This window comes from Eretmochelys imbricata, chromosome 8, assembly GCF_965152235.1.
Source record: "Eretmochelys imbricata isolate rEreImb1 chromosome 8, rEreImb1.hap1, whole genome shotgun sequence".
Taxonomy (NCBI): Eukaryota; Metazoa; Chordata; order Testudines; family Cheloniidae; genus Eretmochelys; species Eretmochelys imbricata.
Window position 1 is genome coordinate 36705359 of NC_135579.1, and position 22712 is coordinate 36728070.

At 43.5% G+C, this 22712-nt stretch overlaps 1 protein-coding gene across 9 annotated transcripts in view; it reads left to right on the forward strand.

Annotated features, from left to right (window-relative positions):
• Positions 1-9361: 9361 nt before the first annotated feature.
• Positions 9362-22712, forward strand: part of ANKHD1 (ankyrin repeat and KH domain containing 1) — a 207981-nt gene continuing 194630 nt past the window's right edge. For 5 of the 9 annotated variants that reach the window (XM_077824321.1, XM_077824322.1, XM_077824325.1 and 2 more), the window contains exon 1: positions 9363-9686. In XM_077824321.1, coding sequence (XP_077680447.1) covers positions 9411-9686 — 276 coding nt within the window. In that variant the 5' untranslated portion in view covers positions 9363-9410. Of the gene's footprint in view, positions 9687-22712 lie in introns of all 9 variants that reach the window. The other 4 variants (XM_077824324.1, XM_077824328.1, XM_077824326.1 and 1 more) reach the window with 2 other exon arrangements.

Here is a 22712-nt window from a genome sequence, read left to right on the forward strand (position 1 = left end):
CCAACCCTCAAACAATCTCCTGAGTGCGGCACTTGCTCCTGGACTTGGCTCTGTTGGCACTTCCCACAGGACTGGAGCTTTTATAGGCATGGCCCCGGCATGCGGTGAACTCAGTGCAGCAGTCACTGAATTAGTCACATGAACTATTCATTTCACACGCACAGGGGCAGGTTTTCAATGTAATTGCTCTCTGTGTAGGAGTCCTGTGTTTCTCCTGCTGTGATCCCTGCTGATACTATCTGCTCTGCTTAGAGGAGCTTTCCAAACTGGTCCCCTGCACCGTTAGCGGGGGGAGGGAAGGGAGCCTGCATGGGTGTGCCAAGGATTAGGAGCTGCAAAGTAGCCAGTTCGTTACCAAATGGCACTGGAGAAAGCCTCATTACTATTACCACCTGTATCATTATTAGAATGTAGTAAGTTCTGTTCCTGTGGCTTCTGGGCACCTCATAAAATAATCAGCCCATGACACCCTGATGCTGCATCACGGGGTTTGTGTTACAAGGACTCCTCGTCACTGTCTATTTACATGGCATGACAAGCCCCATGCAGCAATATGTCGCACATGTTGGACCTACTACTGCATGGCTCTGATCAGATCCTGACAGCAGTGTCCAGTACCCTGGTGAGCTGGATGCAGCTGCATAGTTTGAGGTTTGCTAGTCTAAGGATTATTAAATTCAGACACAGTAGCTGGATGTGGCAGGGCCCAGAAGCAGCCTCAGCTGTAGTCCATTGTCAAACCTCTCTGATTGTGCAAGCTGGTGTTTGCCCCATCATCTCAGCTATTATGTTTCCTAAAGGATTAGCCAACGGCTTAGCAGCATCTGCCTGTAGTCTGTGTTTAGGAGAGACAAATGCCTCTCTTCTGTGGCAAGGATCCATAGCTGGGAGTGGAGCTGGGGTTGCTGGATGCTCTCTGTCAGTAGTGGCCTGAGGGAGGAGTGTGACATCCAAGATGATCCTGAGCCCCTAGATCTGGACAGCAGGCAGCATGCACTGAGCTGTCTCACAGATTTCCCAGGACAACTTCTTCAAAAAAGAGACAATCCTGGGAAAACGTGAACAAGTGGCAGCCCTCCTGTGATTCCAGATGGGAAGCAGGGGCAGGAACTGATGGGACTCTGCACAGTGCTGCACTGCTGGCCAGGATACTTCAGGCACTGCACAAGGGGAATCCTCCATGTAGACAGTGTATTGGCCCAGCTAGATCTAATGCTTTCCTATGGATCAATGCCCAGTGCCCCACAATAGGGAATCTCTCCTGCACTCTTCCTAGCTCCAGCCGTGGTGCAGACAGTGGGAACACCTCAGCCATGTGGGGAAGGTGTGGGCCACCAAAGTTCCCTGCACTCCAGTACCTCAGAGCATGGGCCATGACAGAAGGTTTCCATGGGCAGATGCATAGAAGAAACCTTTGCTCTTGTCAGAACTCTCTTGTTGCCAGTAGAAGCAACAGCAGCTGTTGTGTCTGCACAGGGCCCTGCTTCATGCATGCAAACCCACCCTGGCAGCCAAAGAACCATCCCTGATTCCTCTCTATAAGGAGATGTTTTTGGTAGATGTGACATTATCTAATCCCTTCCCCTACCTCCAGCCTAGCTTGAAGCATGGCACTGTGGCTCCACCTTCTGTCTACTGACAAGGTAGTTGAGATAATATCCTTTATTGGACCAACTTCTGTTGGGGGCAGGTGTACTTTTGAGCTTTACAGATTTCTTCTTTAGGTCTGGGGAAGGAAACGAGTGCCTTCCCCAGACTGGAGCTCTGTGTAGCTTGAAAGCTTGTACCTCCACCACCAGCTGTTGGTCCAATAAAAGATATCACCTCACCCACCTTGTCCCTCTCGTATCCTTAGACCAGCCATGTCTGCAACACCACATTTTAAAAGGTTTTTAATTTTGATATGCTTTTTTTCCCTCAGGCATCCTGCACTTGTAAGGTAGTTTTATTTTAAAAATAAATGCTGTTTTGTACATTTTAATTTAATTTGAATTTCCATCCAAACAAAGCTTGACACAAATCACAAGTAAGAAAAAAAATCATCCAGTAAATAAGAAATGTACTGTTCACCATTTTCTAAAATAATATTTAAAAAGTAAGAATCTGAATAAATGTATGTTAAATTATATAATTGCATAAATAAATGGGTATAGATGTAGCATGTCCTCCAGCTTAGCAAAAAGAAGGACCATATTTAGTGGAGAGGCTGTATTTACAAAAAGAAAAGGAGTACTTGTGGCACCTTAGAGACTAACCAATTTATTTGAGCATAAGCTTTCGTGAGCTACAGCTCACTTCATCGGATGCATAAAAGTGGAAAATGCAGTGAGGATGTTTTTTTACACACAGACCATGAAAAAATGGGTGTTTATCACTTCAAAAGGTTTTCTCTCCCCCCACCCCACTCTCCTGCTGGTAATAGCTTATCTAAAGTGATCACTCTCCTTACAATGTGTATGATAATCAAGGTGGGCCATTTCCAGCACAAATCCAGGGTTTAACAAGAATGTCTGAGGAACGAGGGAGGGGGGGAGGAAAAAACAAGGGGAAATAGGTTACCTTGCATAATGACTTAGCCACTCCCAGTCTCTATTAAAACCTAAGTTAATTGTATCCAATTTGCAAATGAATTCCAATTCAGCAGTCTCTCGCTGGAGTCTGGTTTTGAAGTTTTTCTATTGTAATATTGCAACTTTCATGTCTGTAATCGCGTGACCAGAGAGATTGAAGTGTTCTCTGACTGGTTTATGAATGTTATAATTCTTGACATCTGATTTGTGTCCATTTATTCTTTTACGTAGAGACTGTCCAGTTTGACCAATGTACATGGCAGAGGGGCATTGCTTGCACATGATGGCATATATCACATCGGTGGATGTGCAGGTGAACGAGCCTCTGATAGTGTGGCTGATGTTATTAGGCCCTGTGATGGTGTCCCCTGAATAGATATGTGGGCACAGTTGGCAGCGGGCTTTGTTGCAAGGATAGGTTCCTGGGTTAGTGGTTCTGTTGTGTGGTATGTGGTTGCTGGTGAGTATTTGCTTCAGGTTGGGGGGCTGTCTGTAGGCAAGGACTGGCCTGTCTCCCAAGATTTGTGAGAGTGATGAGTCGTCCTTCAGGATAGGTTGTAGATCCTTGATAATGTGTTGGAGAGGTTTTAGTTGGGGGCTGAAGGTGCCAGCTGGTGGCGTTCTGTTATTTTCTTTGTTAGGCCTGTCCTGTAGTAGGTGACTTCTGGGTACTCTTCTGGCTCTGTCAATCTGTTCCTTCACTTCAGCAGGTGGGTATTGTAGTTGTAAGAATGCTTGATAGAGATGTTTGTAGGTGTTTGTCTCTGTCTGAGGGGTTGGAGCAAATGCGGTTGTATTGTAGAGCTTGGCTGTAGACAATGGACCGTTCGGTGTGGTCTGGGTGAAAGCTGGAGGCATGTGGGTAGGAATAGCGGTCAGTAGGTTTCCAGTATAGGGTAAAAAGAAAAGGAGTACTTGTGGCACCTTAGAGACTAACCAATTTATTTGAGCATGAGCTTTCGCGAGCTACAGGAAAGCTCATGCTCAAATAAATTGGTTAGTCTCTAAGGTGCCACAAGTACTCCTTTTCTTTTTGCGAATACAGACTAACACGGCTGTTACTCTGAAACCTGTCAGTATAGGGTAGTGTTTATGTTTACAATACCCACCTGCTGAAATGAAGAAACAGACTGACTGAGCCAGAAGAGCCCCCCCCCCCGTTTCCTCAGACATTCTTGTTAAACCCTGGATTTGTGCTGGAAATGGCCCACCTTGATTATCATACACATTGTAAGGAGAGTGATCACTTTAGATAAGCTATTACCAGAAGGAGAGTGGGGTGGGGGGAGAGAAAACCTTTTGAAGTGATAAATACCCATTTTTTCATGGTCTGTGTGTATAAAAACATCCTCACTGCATTTTCCACTTTTATGCATCCGATGAAGTGAGCTGTATTATGCTCAAATAAATTGGTTAGTCTCTAAGGTGCCACAAGTACTCCTTTTCTTTTTGCGAATACGGACTAACACGGTTGCTACTCTGAAAGGCTGTATTTAGTTGAAAGTCAGCCTGTTTTAATGGTTACCAACTAATGAGAATCAATGTTTCCTTAGGAAAGTAACTAAAAATACAAATGAAAAACATGATAACAATAGATTTAAATCAAGGTTTCCTGCTTGCTGATTTAAATCACTTTGGTTGAAATCAGTCCACCCTGGTGCCACATGGAGATGTGGGACATGGCCATAGTTTGGCAAGGGGCTGGATGTGGCTGTCATACGTTATCACATAAAGCCCAACAAAATATAGGGCCAGCCTCTGCATGGAGGTCCCTCCAGGTCACAGGGTTGGGGCACACTGATATGGGATATCTCTGTACTGCTCTTTGGATGCAGAGAGAAGAGTCTCCAGGGCTATAGAGCTGGCACCTTTCACCAACATTACATTCCTCCCAGGTCACCTCCCCTCCCACCATGAAAGGCTGCTCTTCTTGTTGTGCCATTACACACCCTGCAGAGCTGTCTAGGTGCGGAGTGGAGCATAGAATCATAGAGTATCAGAGTTGGAAGGGACCTCTGGAGGTCATCTAGTCCAATCCCCTGCCCAGAGCAGGACCAATCCCCAATTAAATCATCCCAGCCAGGGCTTTTTCAAGCCTGACCTTAAAAACTTCTAAGGAAGGGGATTCCACCACCTCCCTAGGTAACGCATTCCAGTGTTTCACTACCCTCCTAGTGAAAAAGTTTTTCCTAATATCCAACCTAAATCTCCCCCACTGCAACTTGAGACCATTACTCCTTGACCTGTCATCTACTGTCACTGAGAATAGTCTAGATCCATCCTCTTTGGATCCACCTTTCAGGTAGTTAAAAGCAGCCATCAAATCCCTCCTCATTCTTCTCTTTTGTAGACTAAACAATCCCAGTTCCCTCAGCCTCTCCTCATAAGTCATGTGTTCCAGACCCCTAATCATTTTTGTTGCCCTTCGCTGGACTCTCTCCAATTTTTCCACATTCTTCTTGTAGTGTGGGGCCCAAAACTGGACACAGTACTCCAGATGAGGCCTCACCAACATCGAATAGAGGGGAACGATCACGTCCCTCGATCTGCTGGCAATGCCCCTACTTATACATCCCAAAATACCATTGGCCTTCTTGGCAACAAGGGCACACTGTTGACTCATATCCAGCTTCTCGTCCACTGTCACCCCTAGGTCCTTCTCTGCAGAACTGCTGCCTAGCCATTCGGTCCCTAGTCTGTAGCGGTGCATTGGATTCTTCCATCCTAAGTGCAGGACTCTGCACTTGTCCTTGTTGAACCTCATCAGATCTCTTTTGGCCCAATCCTCCAACTTGTCTAGGTCCCTCTGTATCCTACCCCTACCCTCCAGCGTATCTACCACTCCTCCCAGTTTAGTGTCATCTGCAAACTTGCTGAGAGTGCAATCCACACCATCCTCCAGATCATTAATGAAGATATTGAACAAAACCGGCCCGAGGACTGACCCTTCGGGCACTCTGCTAGATAGTGGCTGCCAACTAGACATGGAGCCATTAATCACTACCCGTTGAGCCCGACAATCTAGCCAACTTTCTACCCACCTTGTAGTGCATCCATCCAGCCCATACTTCTTTAACTTGCTGACAAGAATACTGTGGGAGACCATGTCAAAAGCTTTGCTAAAGTCAAGGAATAACACGTCCACTGCTTTCCCTTCATCCACAGAACCAGTTCTCATCATAGAAGGCAATTAGATTAGTCAGGCATGACTTTCCCTTGGTGAATCCATGCTGACTGTTCCTGATCACTTTCCTCTCCTCTAAGTGCTTCAGAATTGATTCCTTGAGGACCTGCTCCATGATTTTTCCGAGGACTGAGGTGAGACTGACTGGCCTGTAGTTCTCAGGATTCTCCTTCTTCCCTTTTTTAAAGATGGGCACTACATTAGCCTTTTTCCAGTCGTCCGGGACTTCCCCCGATCGCCATTAGTTTTCAAAGATAATGGCCAATGGCTCTGCAATCACATCTACCAACTCCTTTAGCACTCTCGGATGCAGCGCATCTGGCCCCATGGACTTGTGCTCGTCCAGCTTTTCTAAATAGTCCCGAACCACTTCTTTCTCCACAGAGGGCTGGTCACCTCCTCCCCATGCTGTGCTGCCCAGTGCAGTAGTCTGGGAGCTGACCTTGTTCGTGAAGACAGAGGCAAAAAAAGCATTGAGTACATTAGCTTTTTCCACATCCTCTGTCACTAGGTTGCCTCCCTCATTCAGTAACGGGCCCACACTTTCCTTGGCTTTCTTCTTGTTGCCAACATACCTGAAGAAACCCTTCTTGTTACTCTTAACAGCTCTCGCTAGCTGCAACTCCAAGTGTGATTTAGCCTTCCTGATTTCACTCCTACATGCCCGAGCAATATTTTTATACTCATCCCTGGTCATTTGTCCAATCTTCCACTTCTTGTAAGCCTCTTTTTTGTGTTTAAGATCAGCAAGGATTTCACTGTTATGGCAGGCGACCAGCTTGGCTTATTACTATTCTTTCTACACATCAGGATAGTTTGTCCCTGTAACCACAATAAGGATTCTTTAAAATACAGCCAGCGGTGCTCTCTCCTATGGTGATGGAACTGTCACTCTGACATGCATGTTCAGGATCCCTATGAGGAATGCTGGTTGAGTTCCTGCAGATGTCTCAGAGCTGCCCAGCTCATTGTCTGTGCCTGCAAGAGGCAGAATGTCGCTCTGTTGCAAGGCTGGAATACTCTTAAAGTAGCATAAACTGAAACATTTGAGTTTTGGAAAAGAGATTTTACAAAATTCCACACTGGGAAATGTCATGGATGTGGCAATGTGCTCTCATAGTTTTTCTCCCTCTCTTTCAAGATTTCTTGCAGTGCTTGCTCTCCAAATACAACTGCATAGTGCTTGGGGACTGGACCCAAAGGGAAACTGACTAGAAAGAAAAGCGAACCTGATTTATCTATTTGCTGTTGTCCAAGGTGATTACATTTTTAACAGGTGATTAAATGGCCTGAGCACCAACAAGTACATGAGAGTTGTAAAATCACTGCCGTTTTGGTCACCAAAGGTGTTGTTAGTAGCACAGGTATAGAGATATACTGTATTTGTAACAGGTGGCTTTTAATCAGAGTATGTCCCTTTTAAACAAGTTCCTTTCCTGCCGGGGCAGTTGACAGAAAATCCAATTATTTAGTCTCTTATACAAAGAAAAACAAATGAAAGATGTGTCCTCAGCAGGAACTCAGCCTTTTGACAGTGACCAAACTGCAACCTGATGTAGCCCAACCTTTTGGGGCACAGCTGTGTTCCAACCACTAGGGAACTCCTCTCTTCAATCCTTACTTCTGCAGGCTCCTGTGATCTACAATAGACGTGTTTTCCTTCTGCCCCTCCCCCACAGCTTTCTCATCCCCTTCCCCCTTAAGCCCTGGATGGGATGGTTCCTGTTGGCTAGGGTTGTTTGGATGACTCCCCTACTACTTCTCACCACTATGCTGCAGCAGGGAGACCCACGCAGCAAACAAACTGGCAGCAGGCAGTGAGAACCGGATGGCTCCAACCTATCAGAATCCCTTGGGAAGAACAAGACAACTAAGTAGGACCAAGAACAGAAATTTGGATGAGATCCTGCTAAACTAGAACTGCTGGCAAATATGCTTCCTAAGTAAACTCAAGTGCCTGTCATTTCTTTCATCCTTTTTCTCTGACTTCTGGGCCAGGGGAAAGCCCAGCCCCAACTCATTTCTGTCCCCTCCATCACAGGTGGGAAATCCAGTCAGAGAACAGGCTCTGAGGCCTGGATGAAAGGGCAGCCTGGTTTTCAAACTGATGGATAGAGAGCACAATTGTTTCCTCCATTGCCTCCCTATCCTCACCCTTATGTCCAACAAGGGAAAAGTTGGTCCAGTAAAAGATATTACCTCACCCACCCTCCAGCAATGGAAAAGCACACTGAATGGATGCCCCCCGTGATCAGTAACAAAACAGAGCATGAGGTTGCTGCTGGGTACAGAGTTATTGTTAGGTTTCAGAGTCAATGCCACACTGAGATGAACCTGTGGACTAGTAAGGTCCACAGCTGGCAATGAAGCAGAAAACACCCAACGATTTTGCAGGGGAAGGAGAAGCTAGGTGGCACGCCAGCCATTTCTCACAGCGGGGCACCTCCCCCACCCCGGCAGAGTAGGGTAAACTCCAAGTAACTGAGGGCAACAATGGCTATTATGCGCGCAGAGCTTGGCTCCCAGCCCCGGAGCAGCTCCGCTCCCACCATGTGCCAGCTCCCGGAGCCGGACTGGTTCCGGGTCTCAGAGATCCTGGCTGTAGTAGGTCCTTGGGGAACTTCCCCAGCTGAACTGGCCTGCACCAACAGCCTCGCGTCCGGCGGACTGAGCGCCCCTGCCCGGCCCTCGCTGCGTCCCAGCCGCATGGACGCTCCGGACACAGCTAGGGCGCCAAGGGGCCGAGCTCGCCGTGGCAGGGCGGGCGCCGCGCACGGGAGGGTCCGGGCCGGGGGAAGCACGAGCCCTGCGGGGATCGCACGGCGGGGGGGGCACGCGAAGAGGAGAACCCAGACACATCTGGGACAAGAAGTGAGCATCGTGGTGGGCGGGATCCGCAGAGTTGGGGAGGTGCCCATGCGGCTGTCAGCAGCGGCCGCCCTTGGCCTCAGTGTGGAGGCGATGAAGGAAAGCAGACGGAATTGCAGACCAAGTGATTGACACCGTACTCATCCAGTTATATCTCCGCAGCAGGTTAGGCTGGGACAGGAGGCTGGGAAGGGAGGGCACGGCCTTTATCATTGACAGACACGGCTATCTTCCAATCATAGTAGGGGCGGAACCTGGTCTCACTGAGTGAGACCTTCAGAAGGAGTCAAAGGGAAGTATGTGACGGATTGGGAGAGAAGCCAATCATCCGGCGCCAAGCGCTGTGTGGTATGACTGATGTACTATCTGAACAATCAGAGTTTGGAAATCTCGAACTATAGTTGACCGACGGATATTTTATCCAATCAGTCTGCAGCTGTTCTGGGAGGGGCTTGACTGACATGCTGGCTGCCCAGTCAGATTTCCGCAAATTCAGGAAGAGACCGATGGAGAACGGGGCGGGGCGGCGAGAACAAACCGCCTCGGCGTGTGCTCTCAAGGCAGCATGATGGGAGCGCGTGACGAAGAGATGAGTGGCGGGAGTTTTGTCCAATAGAGCTGAGAGGCAGACCGAGCATGGCCAATGAGAGTGGGGGAAGCGGGCGGGCTAGGCGGTGCGGCGCTCCTAGTCCGGTTAGGTTGTGAGAAGTTAGTGGCGCTGCTGCTGGTGCTGTGAGGGGACGGAGACGGCTGGGCTGTGAGAGCAGCGGCGGCCCCGGATCAGTGCGATGCTCACGGACGGCACCGCCGCCCCTGTCGGCGACGAGGAGATAGACTCGGTCACTCCCCGTACCCCCCCCACCGCCGAGGCCCCCGCCGCGGCCGGGCCCGCCCCGCTGGGGCTGCGGGCCGTGCGCCTCTTCGGGGAGGCCGGGCCCGGCGGGCCAGGAGGCCCCGGAGCGCCCGACGCTGGAGAGGCCGCCCTCGACTTCAAGCTGGCGGCCGCCGTGCTGAGGAGTGGGGGTGGTGGCGGTTCCGGCAGCGATGAGGACGAAGTGTCCGAGGTGAGAGACCGATGGCCGGGCCGGGCCCGGCTTCTCCGCGCTCAGCTGCTTCCTGACCGGCCTAGGCCGGCTCCTACCGGCAGCGGCGACCTGGGGCCTGACCTTCTCTGCTCTGTAAAACGGGGCCCAAAACCTAACAGCAAGCCCGGGGGTCCCAGTGCTAGGCCTCCTGTGCACCCAGGAGCGGGGGTCTCCCAGCATCCAACCGCTTGTCTTGTTATGCGCCTTCAATCGTCGTGAGCGGGGGAGGGTCCCAGTACCAATCCTGTGCCAGCGGAATGGGGGCGTGGTACCGCACCCAAATTCCTCCAGTGTGTCCCTAGACTGTGGGGCTCAGCACCCCCACATTCTCGTCTCCATAGCCAGTTTGAGGGGCGGGAGGCGGGTCTCAGCAGCCTAGTCCCCCCCGGCTGGGAGGAGGTGATTTGAGCACCTCATCTGCACCCAGTCTTGGGGAGATGGGGTCCCAGCACCCACTTTTGTTTGTTTAGACTGATGGTATGGGTGGGGCAGGGGTTTAGTATATTCCTTCTCTCATATAATGTAGGAGGGTGGTGGTGGCAGCTTCCAGTACCTGGCCACCCTGAACCTACTCTGTGCTCAGTCTTAAGGAGTGTCTGAAGATCCCAGCACCCACTTATTGCTACTTCAGACTCGGGAGGAGGTGTGGGGATTCCCATCACTTAGTCTTGTGATTAGAGGAGGGGTCCCCTCCCTTTCTAGAGATGGATGGAGGGAATTGCAGTCTCTAATCTCCCAAACACATGTATAACTTGAAGGGGTGTGTGTGTGTGGTGGTGGGCTGTATACCCATCAACATCCTATTTGGGGTCTGTGGGGGTTCTAAACTCTCAGTGAACACTACTTCATCTGGTCTAGGGAGGGAAGATAAATCTAAAGTTTTCATCCACCATCACCACCCACTGGTGCTATGGTGGGGGAATGAGTTCAGTTTCTCCTGTCACCTAATTGAAGGGAAGAGTTTCAAAGTCTTACCCACTACTACTGCCTCCACCTAAGCAGATTGTTCATAGTGTCTAAAGCTCTCCAACCTCTGCACATCTTTGCAAGAGGGAAGAGATACAATTAACATAATACTGATTTCTCCTCCCCCCCCCCCCCCCCACCAGAATTGGATGCCTGGAGAGGATTGATGCTTGAACATCTTTACTTTACAATTTCACCTGAAGGGGATGGAAGGAGGGGCCAGCACTTATTTTGGTGTCTAGGCAGTCCGTTGTGCATGTGTCCACTCACCGCCAGACCTGGTGAATTCTGAACTGTTAGGTTTTGTCTGACTAAGAAAGTTGCACTAATTTAATAAAAATACATATTTTTAGTCCAATTGATTTAATTAAACTTTCATAAACCCCTGTGTGGGCACACTACTTACAGCTTTCTGAATAAGCTGAATTGATATGTCAGTTTAAGTGTCCACACCAGGACTAAACTGTTTTTTAAATTCTAAATTAAATTGGTGGCACTTTTGTGTGTGAACATGGCCTCAATTTGAGGTTATGGCCCATAAATATCTATGTTCTTGTAAATATTCAAACTGAAATAACCCTCAACCCCACTGGAATATATTTGTAAAATACTTGAATCCGCTCCACCCGCTAGCTTAGGAAAAAATACCAATTGCTTTTCTGTTGGTATCTAGCATGTATCAAGCCTTCTATCTCTGTTCCTTCACATTTCAGTGTATCTCTGTTTTACAGCAGTGTTTACAAAACACAGGTCTAAGTGAGAACCACTCTGAGAATCTGTTAGCTAATTATGAAATCAAGAAAGATCTAAAACATACCTACAGAGATTCTGAAATAGTATATTTATTCTGATATTGATGCCATCATACTGGTAAAGATTCTGCTTTGGAAATTTATCCTCTTTGGGTATGTCTATGATGCATATTAAGCGATGACAGTAACATGGGTAGGCATACCTGCACTAACTTTAATCTGGTGTGGGTAACAATAGTGTGAAGATGTGGTGGTAGGGTTTTCAGTGTGGGCCAGCAACAAGAGGTCATTGGTTACAGTTATTGGCAGGCTTGTACTGGGATGGGTAAGCCGTGCTGAAGTCCATGCCACTATGTATTCTCTAATATTATCCCCACTAGCTAGATTAAAGCTAGCATGGGTATGCCTACCCATGCTACAATCATACCTTAATTTGTGATGTACCTTTAGTTACCTACTTCTCTATCTCAAGAGATGTGGATGTCTAATTGGTGTCTGTGAAGTACCATTGTGGAGATTCTCTGGTGAATGAGGCTATATAATGGCAAAGTACTATTTATAGTTGATGTCTGTAGATTCATTATAAACCATTGAGGGCAAAAAAGATTAGGAACTTTGTTCAAACACTTGCTCAAGGCTGGTTTAGCAAATAAACAAGAAAGCTCTTCTTGCAGAAAGACCTTTCTTGTTTAAAACATTTTAAAAGGTTCTGCCAAATAAATATTCAGAGGCTTCCAAAATACATGCGTAGATAAATTGGCTTAGTGTTTCTACCTGAGTTTGATCCTGAATGTGCTCATTACCTGTGCTCAGTATTTGGCAGAGATGACTGTATGAGGAAACATGACAGAGAAGGATGAGTCTTGTGACTGATTCCCTGCTAGGTTGTTATGGAACAAGGTTGACACAATTCAGGAGGAGCTATCTTTTAGCCTCCTTCTCTGTGGGAGAATATTAGAGGCACCTGCTGCTATTGTTCTGTGTTCCAAAGAAGCAACTGTAAGCTCTTGGGATGGAAAACTGCAGCTCTTGAATTAGATAGCTTTGAAAACTTAGCAAGTGTCTGAACTGTGGTCTCAAGTCATGAGTCAGTGACTCGGGTGTATGCTTTGAGGTACTATCAATGCTTGGAATTAGGGAGCACTTGAAGAGAGACTTAAAAATAAATAAATAGTGTGCTTCTGTTTATCCAGATGGCTTGGATGACATCCAAAAGTTCTGGATAAATGGAAGTGTTTTGTAAGTGACATAGGGTTATATGGGGAACACACTGGCTTCGGGTAACTAGGATTTTCAGATAGCTGGAATTATACTGTACATGAAATGAAGGTTTGCCATGTCCCCTTAATCTGGGCTTTTTCTGCAGTTGGCTTCTATAGTTCTTAAAAAAAGAAACCTTGCTGAAATGACATCAATAACAAGTGTATGTACATATGGCAGTATTCTTAATATTTATAGATACTAAGGTCAGAAGGGACCATTATGATCATCTAGTCTGACCTCCTGCACAACGCAGGCCACAGAATCTCACCCACCCACTCCTGCGAAAACCTCTCACCTATGTCTGAGCTATTGAAGTCCTCAAATCATGGTTTAAAGACTTCAAGGAGCAGAGAATCCTCCAGCAAGTGACCTGTGCCCCATGCTACAGAGGAAGGTGAAAAATCTCCAGGGCCTCTTCCAATCTGCCCTGGCAGAAAATTCCTTCCCGACCCCAAATACGGTGATCAGCTAAACCCTGAGCATATGGGCAAGATTCACCAGCCAGATACTACAGAAAATGCTTTCCTGGGTAACTCAGATCCCACCCCATCTAACATCCCATCACAGGCATTAAGCCTAATTTTCCATGAATATTTAATTACCAAAACCATGTTATCCCATCATACCATCTCTCCATAAACTTATCGAGTCTAATCTTAAAGCCAGATAGATCTTTTGCCCCCACTGCTTCCCTTGGAAGGCTATTCCAAAACTTCACTCCTCTGATGCATTGATGTGATTTTTAATATGGTAAAATAACTGGACTAGGATTAGTCAATGGCAGGTGGAGAAAATAACGAAATAAAATCATCATGGAGGTGCAGAAAATAGAATACAACACAAGTGTAAAACAAATACAGGATTCAAAAATGAATAAAATTTCACAAAGACAAGCTAAATAATACTTACAGCATTTCTTATCTGAGGTTTCAAAGTTCATTAAAATGAAAATATTATCCCCATGTTGTAGATGAGGAAACTGAGGCACAGAGGGGATGTGATTTGCCCACAGTCACACAGCCAGTCAGTGGCAGAGATGGGAATAGAACCCAGACCTCCTGACTCCCAGTCCATTGCCCTATATCCTGCATTATTCTGCATCCTATGAGACACTTAATGGAAAAAAACAGCTGGGGTGGGGATTGGGAAGCCTTTAAAGTAGAAACAGTAATTGGATATAACTTTTGAGCAATATCTTTCTTAGTTATTTTAAAGGCTTATTGTGTGGATGGAGGCAGAGGAGATGGGCATCAGATATAGAAAAAAAACAAGGAAGGAGAATAATGAAAATGAATTAGTTTTGAGTCAGCAAAGGCCAAGAAACAGTACATATGGGGAAAGATTAGGAAACCTTGAATATGTCTCCATTGCAGTTAGATGCTAATGGCTGGCCCATGCCAGCTGACATGCCCCTTATGAACACATTTGTCAGTTTGAGTTCAAAAGAACGGTTTAAAGGGAACTGAATCTAGTGGTGCAGATGAACTATGAAGAGGCTAATAAGGTGAGAGGAGATTTGAGAAACTGACACCTGTGATCACCAGTAAAAATACGTCTAGTGCAAATTGGTCAGTAATTACGGATGATTCAAGCATGATCTATGGGAATCATATGAAGTAGAAAATCTTTTGCCTAGTACTTCTGAAAAAATTAAGAGGGAAGCTGTAATTCTCTTGTACTTACAGAAGGTATTGCCACCAAAGGCTGTTTAACTTTGGAATCACCACAGATTTCCCATGGGTTTGGTAACAATAACAAAGGTCAAAAGATTCACATTTTAAACTTGGCCTGAGTTTGTAGTTGCAAGCTGCTGTGGCCTATTTTAAATGAGTTAATCTAGTTCTGAGTGAGCTGCCATCCCTGTGAAGCTGGATTCTGTTGAGGCTCTGGCAGTAGGTGCTGATGGAGTGAATAGGAATGGATAATGAACTATCTTCCTGATACTAGCTGTGATCCCTATAGGTTAAGTAGGAGGTATGTTGGCAGGTGCATATGTGTGTGTGAAGTTTAGGCTACCTGTCCTTTGGCTATAGAAGATTACTGGGTCCAGGGCTATCAATATGTGAATCTCTTACCTTTTACCAATATTACATTAATTAAATTATTTAACTGAAGTCTATCTTTTAAAAAGGGAAAACTGGGCTGCAGAAATAGAAGTACCAAATTGGAGTAAAGGACTATGATAGTTGAAGTATTTGCAATATTGTGTGCCTCACTGACCTATTGTAAAATGAAAAAGCAAGTCTGAGGTCATCCATAATGATAAAGGTACTCAAGGATCTTAGGGCTCAGAGTGGAGTCTGACTGCAATCATATACAAGTTTTGCAGGCCTCTTGTGTTCATAGTTATGTAGTCCTGATTCTTCAAAGGAAATTGGAGTTCACCCCTGCTGTAGAATGTCATTTAGTTCATTTGCATCCCTTTTTCAGAGTGGGCGGCCTGACAGCAGAATTGCCTTATGTATAAAATTTATTTGTTGCATAAGCCTCTGGGTATATTTACGTGAAACACAATTAAAAATCAGACACAACCTACCTTTAGAGTCCCTATGGTAGGTACCCCGTATCCTCCTTAATACGTAAGGGTTTCTTGCAAGATGGATAAAAATAAATGATTTTAAAAAATCAAATGGGAGTTTTGATCAGATTTCTTTTAAATTTAAATTGCATTTTTATTTAGATATAAACTTCTTCTTAAATAAACCCTTTAAAATTAAATCTGAATTGACCACCCATGTTAAGGCCTAAACCTAATATAATCTATTAAAATTTAAATAAAGCTTCATCAGTGAGTCCTCTAAAACCTTTAATGAGCTAAAGGGTGCTGCTGTTTTAATTATATAATGAATCAGGGAGAAAACATCTGTAATTTTTGAGGCCAACTCAAGCTTTGTAAGTGTAACAATGTCATGTAATGCATTATCTATTTTCGGTCTTTATAACAGAGCAAATACTAATATTTACATTTTTGCAAATATGTAAGTATTTTGAAGAACGTGGGGACAGACTTCCAAAGGTATTTAGTCACCTACAGATACAAATAGATGTCTAGTGAGATTTTTTCAGAGGTGCCAAAGCAGATTATGTGCCTGCACACATTTGAAAATCCCAGTAAGCACTTCTCTGCATCTTGAAGCACCTAAAAAAAATACCTTTGTTTCTGGTCACCGCGGGACAGATTTTTCAATCTGTCAGCACATGGACTATAAATAACACTTGCTTTGTTTAATAAATCAGTTAATTTGAAATGCAAAACATACTTTGATAAAACATATATTGAGTATCCAGTATATTTAAGGTTGTTTATTATAAACAGTTTTCAGATGTGGTTCTTATACATTTTTAATTGATTCCAGTTAAATTACACATGAGTAAAATTAACTAGTAAATAGGAAGTGGTGAATGACATTTCTTAACCTACAATAATTAAGAACATGAATAAATGTATGTTAGGCTATATAATTGTTTATATTATATTTACACACACTTTTTGCTAATCAGGAAGATAAATATCAAATTTAGTATAAAAACTATATTTAGCTGCAAATCAACATGTGTAAATGCTGTACCAACCAATGAGAATAGGTACTCTCCTAAAGCAAAATTCAAAGTACAAGTTTAAAACATGATTAGAACTAATGATTTAAATTAATGTTTGTTGCTTGCTGATTCTAATTAGGATTAGAATCAGTGATTTAAATCACTCCACCCTGATTTCTTTTACCCAGTTTGCACTCAAGAAGATGCTTTGGACAAAAAATGAGTCTTGCATATGTTAAATGGCTGTAATTTTTCTCATTGATTGACTTCAGAAGCTGATTATAACATGTGCCTTATAGGGGAGCCTTTCTTCTGACCCCAAAAGAACCCCTCCTGGACCCATTTCAGTTCCAAAATTTTCACCTGAAGCAAGTAAATGTAGTTTATGTATCTATCATGAGGACTCCCTGGTAGTTCTCAGTGTTATCAGCTGACGTCAAAAATACTGTGTCCTGAGGAGTAAGTTCTGATTGTCTTAATATGGACATCTGTATTTTCAGAAGTGATACTATTGCTTCAAATATCACCAAAGTCCTCTTATCTCCTGTGATTTTTATCTTGTCTTACTAATGGAAGTACCCATTTGCGGAATGAGGAAAGTGTAACTTAATAAAAATTTAGGAATTAATGAGTTATACTAATCAAATTCCTTTGTAAATATGGGAAATCTACAACATCATGTTTATGTATTGTCTGATAACTGATGTATTTAAGAGTTAAGGACATCCTGTTTGAAACGTTTCCATTGACACAGTATGATTTTCAACTCCTGTGATAGTCTAAATTATAAGAACAGTTGGACACTCTTGGTAGATTATTCTTATTTGCAAACCAGCTTTTAAAACTACACTACCTCCGTGTAAGCTTGAAAGCTTGTCTCACTAACAGAAGTTGGTCCAATAAAAGATAATACCTCACCCACCTTGTCTAACTATCCCTAAGTTTGAGGTAAATGGGTGATATCAGGTGATGGAGGGGGTCACATTTCAAGCAAAAACCTGTTCCATCAGTAGATACAATCCCAGGGATGGGTTACTTTCTTTTAGTGGTTTAAACCAGTCCATTTGTGGTCATGAAGGTAAAGGTTTTCTTTTCTTTTAAATCTAATTTTGGAGGAACTGTGGGGTATGAAATTTTGGGGATTAAAACAGAACAGGCTGTTTTCATTTCCTTTTTCCATCTATAACTCCTAATAATCAGTTTTAATATAAATAGGAGACTTAACATTTTTCCTAACTACTTGTTTGTATAATTTTTTTTTCAGTATTATATCTATCAAAATGTAGCTAGAAGAGTCCTGTTCCTGAATGTAGTATGTGTTAATACCGTGCAATCATGTTGGGAAGAAACACATTCATGTTGCAAATGGTCTCATTTTTCAGTAGTTCTGCGATAACATGAGAACTTTTTCTTCCTCTTCTCTCCCCATTCCATTTTTGGCAGGTAGAAACTTTATAAACATTCATCCTTTCTCTGCAAGGCCGTTTCACAGTATCCCATAATTCTGACTAAGCAGGTCTGGTTGTGACTCGTTTCAGAGCCATCCAGTTCAGCTTTTGAGACAGGTGTTGATAGATAGTTAATTGTTGCAGTCTTTGCTGGTCAGAAGAGCCCAAAACTCTGATTCTCACTTGACTATGTAACACTTCCTCTAGGTCCATTTGCTGGCCCTACTCCAAAAATCCTTTTGTCTGTTTGAAAATAGAAGACACTTTACCCTAAATATTTGTTTAAATGCACAAAAATATGCAGACTATGTGCTTGTGACTTTGTTTTAATGTATGTTAGGGGCCCAGAGTTTCCACTAGGCCCATAAGTTATTCCTCCCCAATTGCTTCCAATAAAACACAACCCCTCAACAACTCACTTCTTAACTACAGAAATCAAAACTCCCTGATGAAACCTTTTCTCCCCATCAATATCCTCCTTACCAAGAAACCTTAGTAAAATGATAAATGTTAATATACCTGGAAGGCTAACAAATCTGGCCTCTTTCAGACCAGAGAGAGAAGGAGATCAGCTTTTTGAGGTAAATGCATGACAAAGAGAGAGGTCTACAACTGGGCCCCAGTCTTAAATGAAGGGGATCCAGACCATACTACTAATTGCAAACATGACAGTAGAGCACAGGGAGAGAGGCCATCCCTTAAGTAGATATTCAAGCTGTGCATGGTTTAAAAGCAGCACATTATTTATTATTTGTATTTTAATCTTCATTGTTAACTTTTTGAAAGACACTCCCAGGTTTCTAACCTCTTTACCACCAGTTCTCAAGTTTCCAGTGGAGTAGAATTTAGCAAGGGGATTGTAGTGGAGTTGCTTTGTTCACTGGAATAGACTTTTGTTAGGCTAAACCTGAAGCGTTATCCTATATTTCATTTGCTGGCTCTGCAGTGGCAGAACATGCATGTAAACTTGTATGTGCTAGGTTTGAAAAGTTTTACTAAAAATGGCACAAGATTTGGAAAAGCTCAGCATGGTCTTCACCAAGCTGTACACTTCGGTATAGTAGGAGACTTGAATGTGGAACGCTCTGAACTTCTTTCAGGGGCTCTGCCTTTTCTTTCTTCCGCTGGCAGTTGAAGGGCATTGCAATTCCGTTTCATACAGGAGATCCTGTGAGCTTTATCATCTTACGTGGGAGTAGTAATTTTTAAATATTGAGGTGCTCTGGTGTGCCTGAAGCATATAGGTGGGGTGGGGAACAGGCTGATGAATTGCTAGATGGCGTGCTCATCTGTTCTGTTCGTACATTGTTAAGCACTCTTCTTTTTTGTATTCTCAACTTTTCTAAAAGTTATCTAGAACTGACTGGACTCTTTTAAAACTGGCACAATTACATAGAGATCACATTTTGGGGCCTAAACTGCTTGACATCTCACAAATCGGACCTTTCACATTGGGCCATGCTTGAAAAAGACCACTTTTACAAATAATTTTTTATTCAACCTGAGCCCAGGTGGCGTTAGCTGATCAAAGCAGCCCCCTCAATGATTTTTTTTCTAGACTGGGAAAAAGTGTACTTGTAAAATGTATTTATGTTTTTAAAGTGAACCATTTTCCTAATATAAACAAGACCAATTTTGGGCAGAGTAGTAAATAAAGAAGACTAAACTATGGGCTCTCAATCCACCAGACACCTGGTCTGTTTTCCCATGTTTTCCTCTTTTGAGTTTGACAAGGGTGATGTGAACATTCCTCCTGTAGTGAAGTAGAAAGGAGGTGAGTGACGGCTCCCCCAGCCTCAGCGCGCAAGCATACCCTATTAGGAAGGAGAATGGAATCTTTCATGCCCAGGAATGGGGAGTTATCCCTTAACTTGTGCTTTTTGTGAAGATCCAACCTGAAATATGTACAGTAGATAGTTTTCTCTCCTAGGGTTGCTGGTGGTATAAGCAACTTCCCCCAGTAGAGCATAAAAGACAAACCCAAGGAAGCCCATTAGTTTTAGACAAAATGTGGTTTTATGCTGCGTCTGGTAATTTGATATTTTTGTCTTTAATTTTTTTTTAAAATTTCTTGGGTTGAAATACTTGAGCTAGATCTAGCCTTACTCATCCCAGCCTGGCTAAGCTGTTTCTGTCTCCTCCTGGAGTTAAGTCATAATATTACATTTCTTATGTTGGTTATTTCCTTGAAAACAGTGATGTCAAACACAGGATTGTTTCCATGGAAATAGATAACATCAGAAATTGACTTCGATCAAGATCTGAGGGGTGGGAATAAATGAGTTGTGGGGAAACCTTTTGAAGCAGTTATTAAATAATGAAAAAATGGATCAGCTGATTAGTAAACTGATTAGTGTATGCTGAAATATACTTGAACACATATAATGCTTAACAAATATAACTGTTTGCCTTAGACACTAAGGCCTTGTCATCTGTCTGTTTAAGGCCTTCCTTAGGTACAAGACTAGTTTGTTCTCTCCTTGATGTGTATACTTAACTCCCACTAGGTTTCATGTATTATGAATATGCTTTGAGAATAGAGCAGATGGCAGTCAGAACCAACTCTGTAGATATGGTGAGTCCCTTGCTGGTAACTGCCAAGAATCACTTGAAACTAAAACTTCCTCAATCTACCTGTCTGCTAATCAGTCCTAGCTGCAGTCTTGTTTTTAGTTTATAACTCTTGAAGTAGTGACTGAAATATCTACCAATCTTGTAGCTTTCTTATAGGCAATTCAAAGGAGTTTCTGCACTTGTTCTGTTTTTCTGCTACCCTTATTTAACCACAACAAAACTACAAGATTACAGGCGCACCTTTTTTGTTTTTAATTTTTTGCCTTTCAAGAATGTTAATTTAATTTCTTGTTTGTGGTCGAACTTCCACAAATCACATGGTCCTGCTCCAATAATGGTTTCATCCTTAGCTCTTCCCTGGTAGTTTCCAGTATTCATGAAACTGTTCAGAGGTATTGTTTCATTTTAAATATGTATTTTGGTATAGGAAAGTTCTAAGTGAGAGAAAATAGTTGAGAGAAATCTGCTGATGTGTTTTATATGGACCAACTGTCCAACTTTTTTTTTAACGTCTGCCCATAAAAGTTATTTGACATTGATTTGTTAATACTAACCTAAGAAAATTCAAAGCCTAGGACTCTGGATGTCTAACTTTTATCATGGAGGAATGTTCCCATACTGCATTTCTGTCTTGATGTATCACTTAAGTATGTATTTTCATATGTTAACATTGGCCTGAATTTTGAGAAGTGACTGGTGATTTTGGGTGTCCAGAATGAGATGCTTTGAGGTATTGCAGGTTGGGCACCCATAATTGGTGATCACTTCTGAAAATATAAGGCAGAGTGTTTTGTAAATAGCTTGTGTTACTAAAAGTCATTTTAAGAAAATGTATTAAGTAATGTTAACTATGGATACCTATACTTGAATTTCAGACTTCAGAGCACAGCACATGTCTGCTTTGCATTTGGGAAATAGTCTTTCTTATGTGCCCGGTGACACAGTATAAATCTAGTATTTTGTATGATCTACAAAATGAATTTGCAATAGACTGCATTTTGAAGTAAACATATTACAGCCCGGTTCCTACAGTCATGTTGTTTTTTCACTTCCTGATGACAGCTTAATGTCATGGAATGCTGGTCTCTTAAGGGGAGAAAAATCTGTCAAAGTATGCAGTTTTGCTTTTTTGTCCTTTGGGGCAGGGTTCAGACTGTGATGTTTGTGGTGGTGTTTTTTGTTTTTTGTACAAGTGCAATGTTATCTTTGAATTTTCTGAGGTGGTAAAATGTTTAATATTGAGGTAATTTGCACTCAGTGGTATGTCTCCAACCTCAGATTCACCTGGGTATTCTCCTTATGCTTGCTGACTGCTTAAGATATTCAGCAGTAGACGTTCACTCTGGCTCCTGAGATCTGACAGAGAATAGCTCTTTTCATGCACAACTTAAGAGGTGTGCGGCGGGGAGCATCTCTTCCTGGGCACCTTATATGTTCAACAAATGAGTAGAGGGGGTAAGGGATGGGGAGCTAACCAGCTCCCTCAACCAAAACCAACCTCTGGAGTGTCTGTCCTCAACAAACTACAGTTGGATTGTTGGCCTTCCAGCAATTCCTCCAGTCTTACTGGGGGGCTGATAACCTTATTTATGCTTACTGGGAGCTTAAATGGGGCTTCTGGTGCATCCTACTCCCCAAGACTTTCAGCGGGAGTTTTGTGTGTGTTGGGGGGAGATGGCAGCGTGTGTGTGTAAAGCAGCGGTTCTAATGAGCCTCTTAAGAAGTACAGTGATTTGGAAAAATCTGTTGCTTTCTTGTGACACCTCATACTCTACTGGAACCTGTAGGTGGCCCCCAAGGTCTATGCTCCCCCCATGTATCCATGCTTGTACGCACCTCTTGTGGTCATAAGATGAGAGAGGTGGGGCAAAGCAAGAGTAGGGAATTATTGTCCCATCTCCATGCTAAGGCTGTGTCTACACTAGCACTTTTGTCAGTAAAACTTTTGTTGGTTAGAGGTGTGGAAAACCCCCCCACCACTAACTGATGTAAGTTACACTGACAGAAGCACTGGTGTGGATAGCACTATTTTGGCGGGAGATGCTATCCTGCTGACATAGCTACCACCACTCTGGGGATGGTTTCATTATGCTAATGGGAGAGCAGCTACACGGGAGACCTTATAGTGGTGCATCTGCAGTGGTACAGCTGTTCCGCTGTAAGGTCTCTAATGTAGACATAGCCTAAATAGATAAACCCAGTAAACTTGATTAAATTATGATCTGACAAACTATTAAATTATTCTGTGATTACCATCTTTTTAAAATTACAAACAGGTTTATTTTTAAAATTTACAAACAGTAAATAAAATTTTTGGTGGAAGACTTTTTTTTGCCATTGACAAACCTTCCTAGTAGTGATTGGTTTGCATAGAATCATAAAAATGAAGGGCTGCAAGGGACCATAATCAGTCAAGTCTGGCCCCCTGCTCTGAGGCAGGACAAGGTAAAGGTAGACCATCC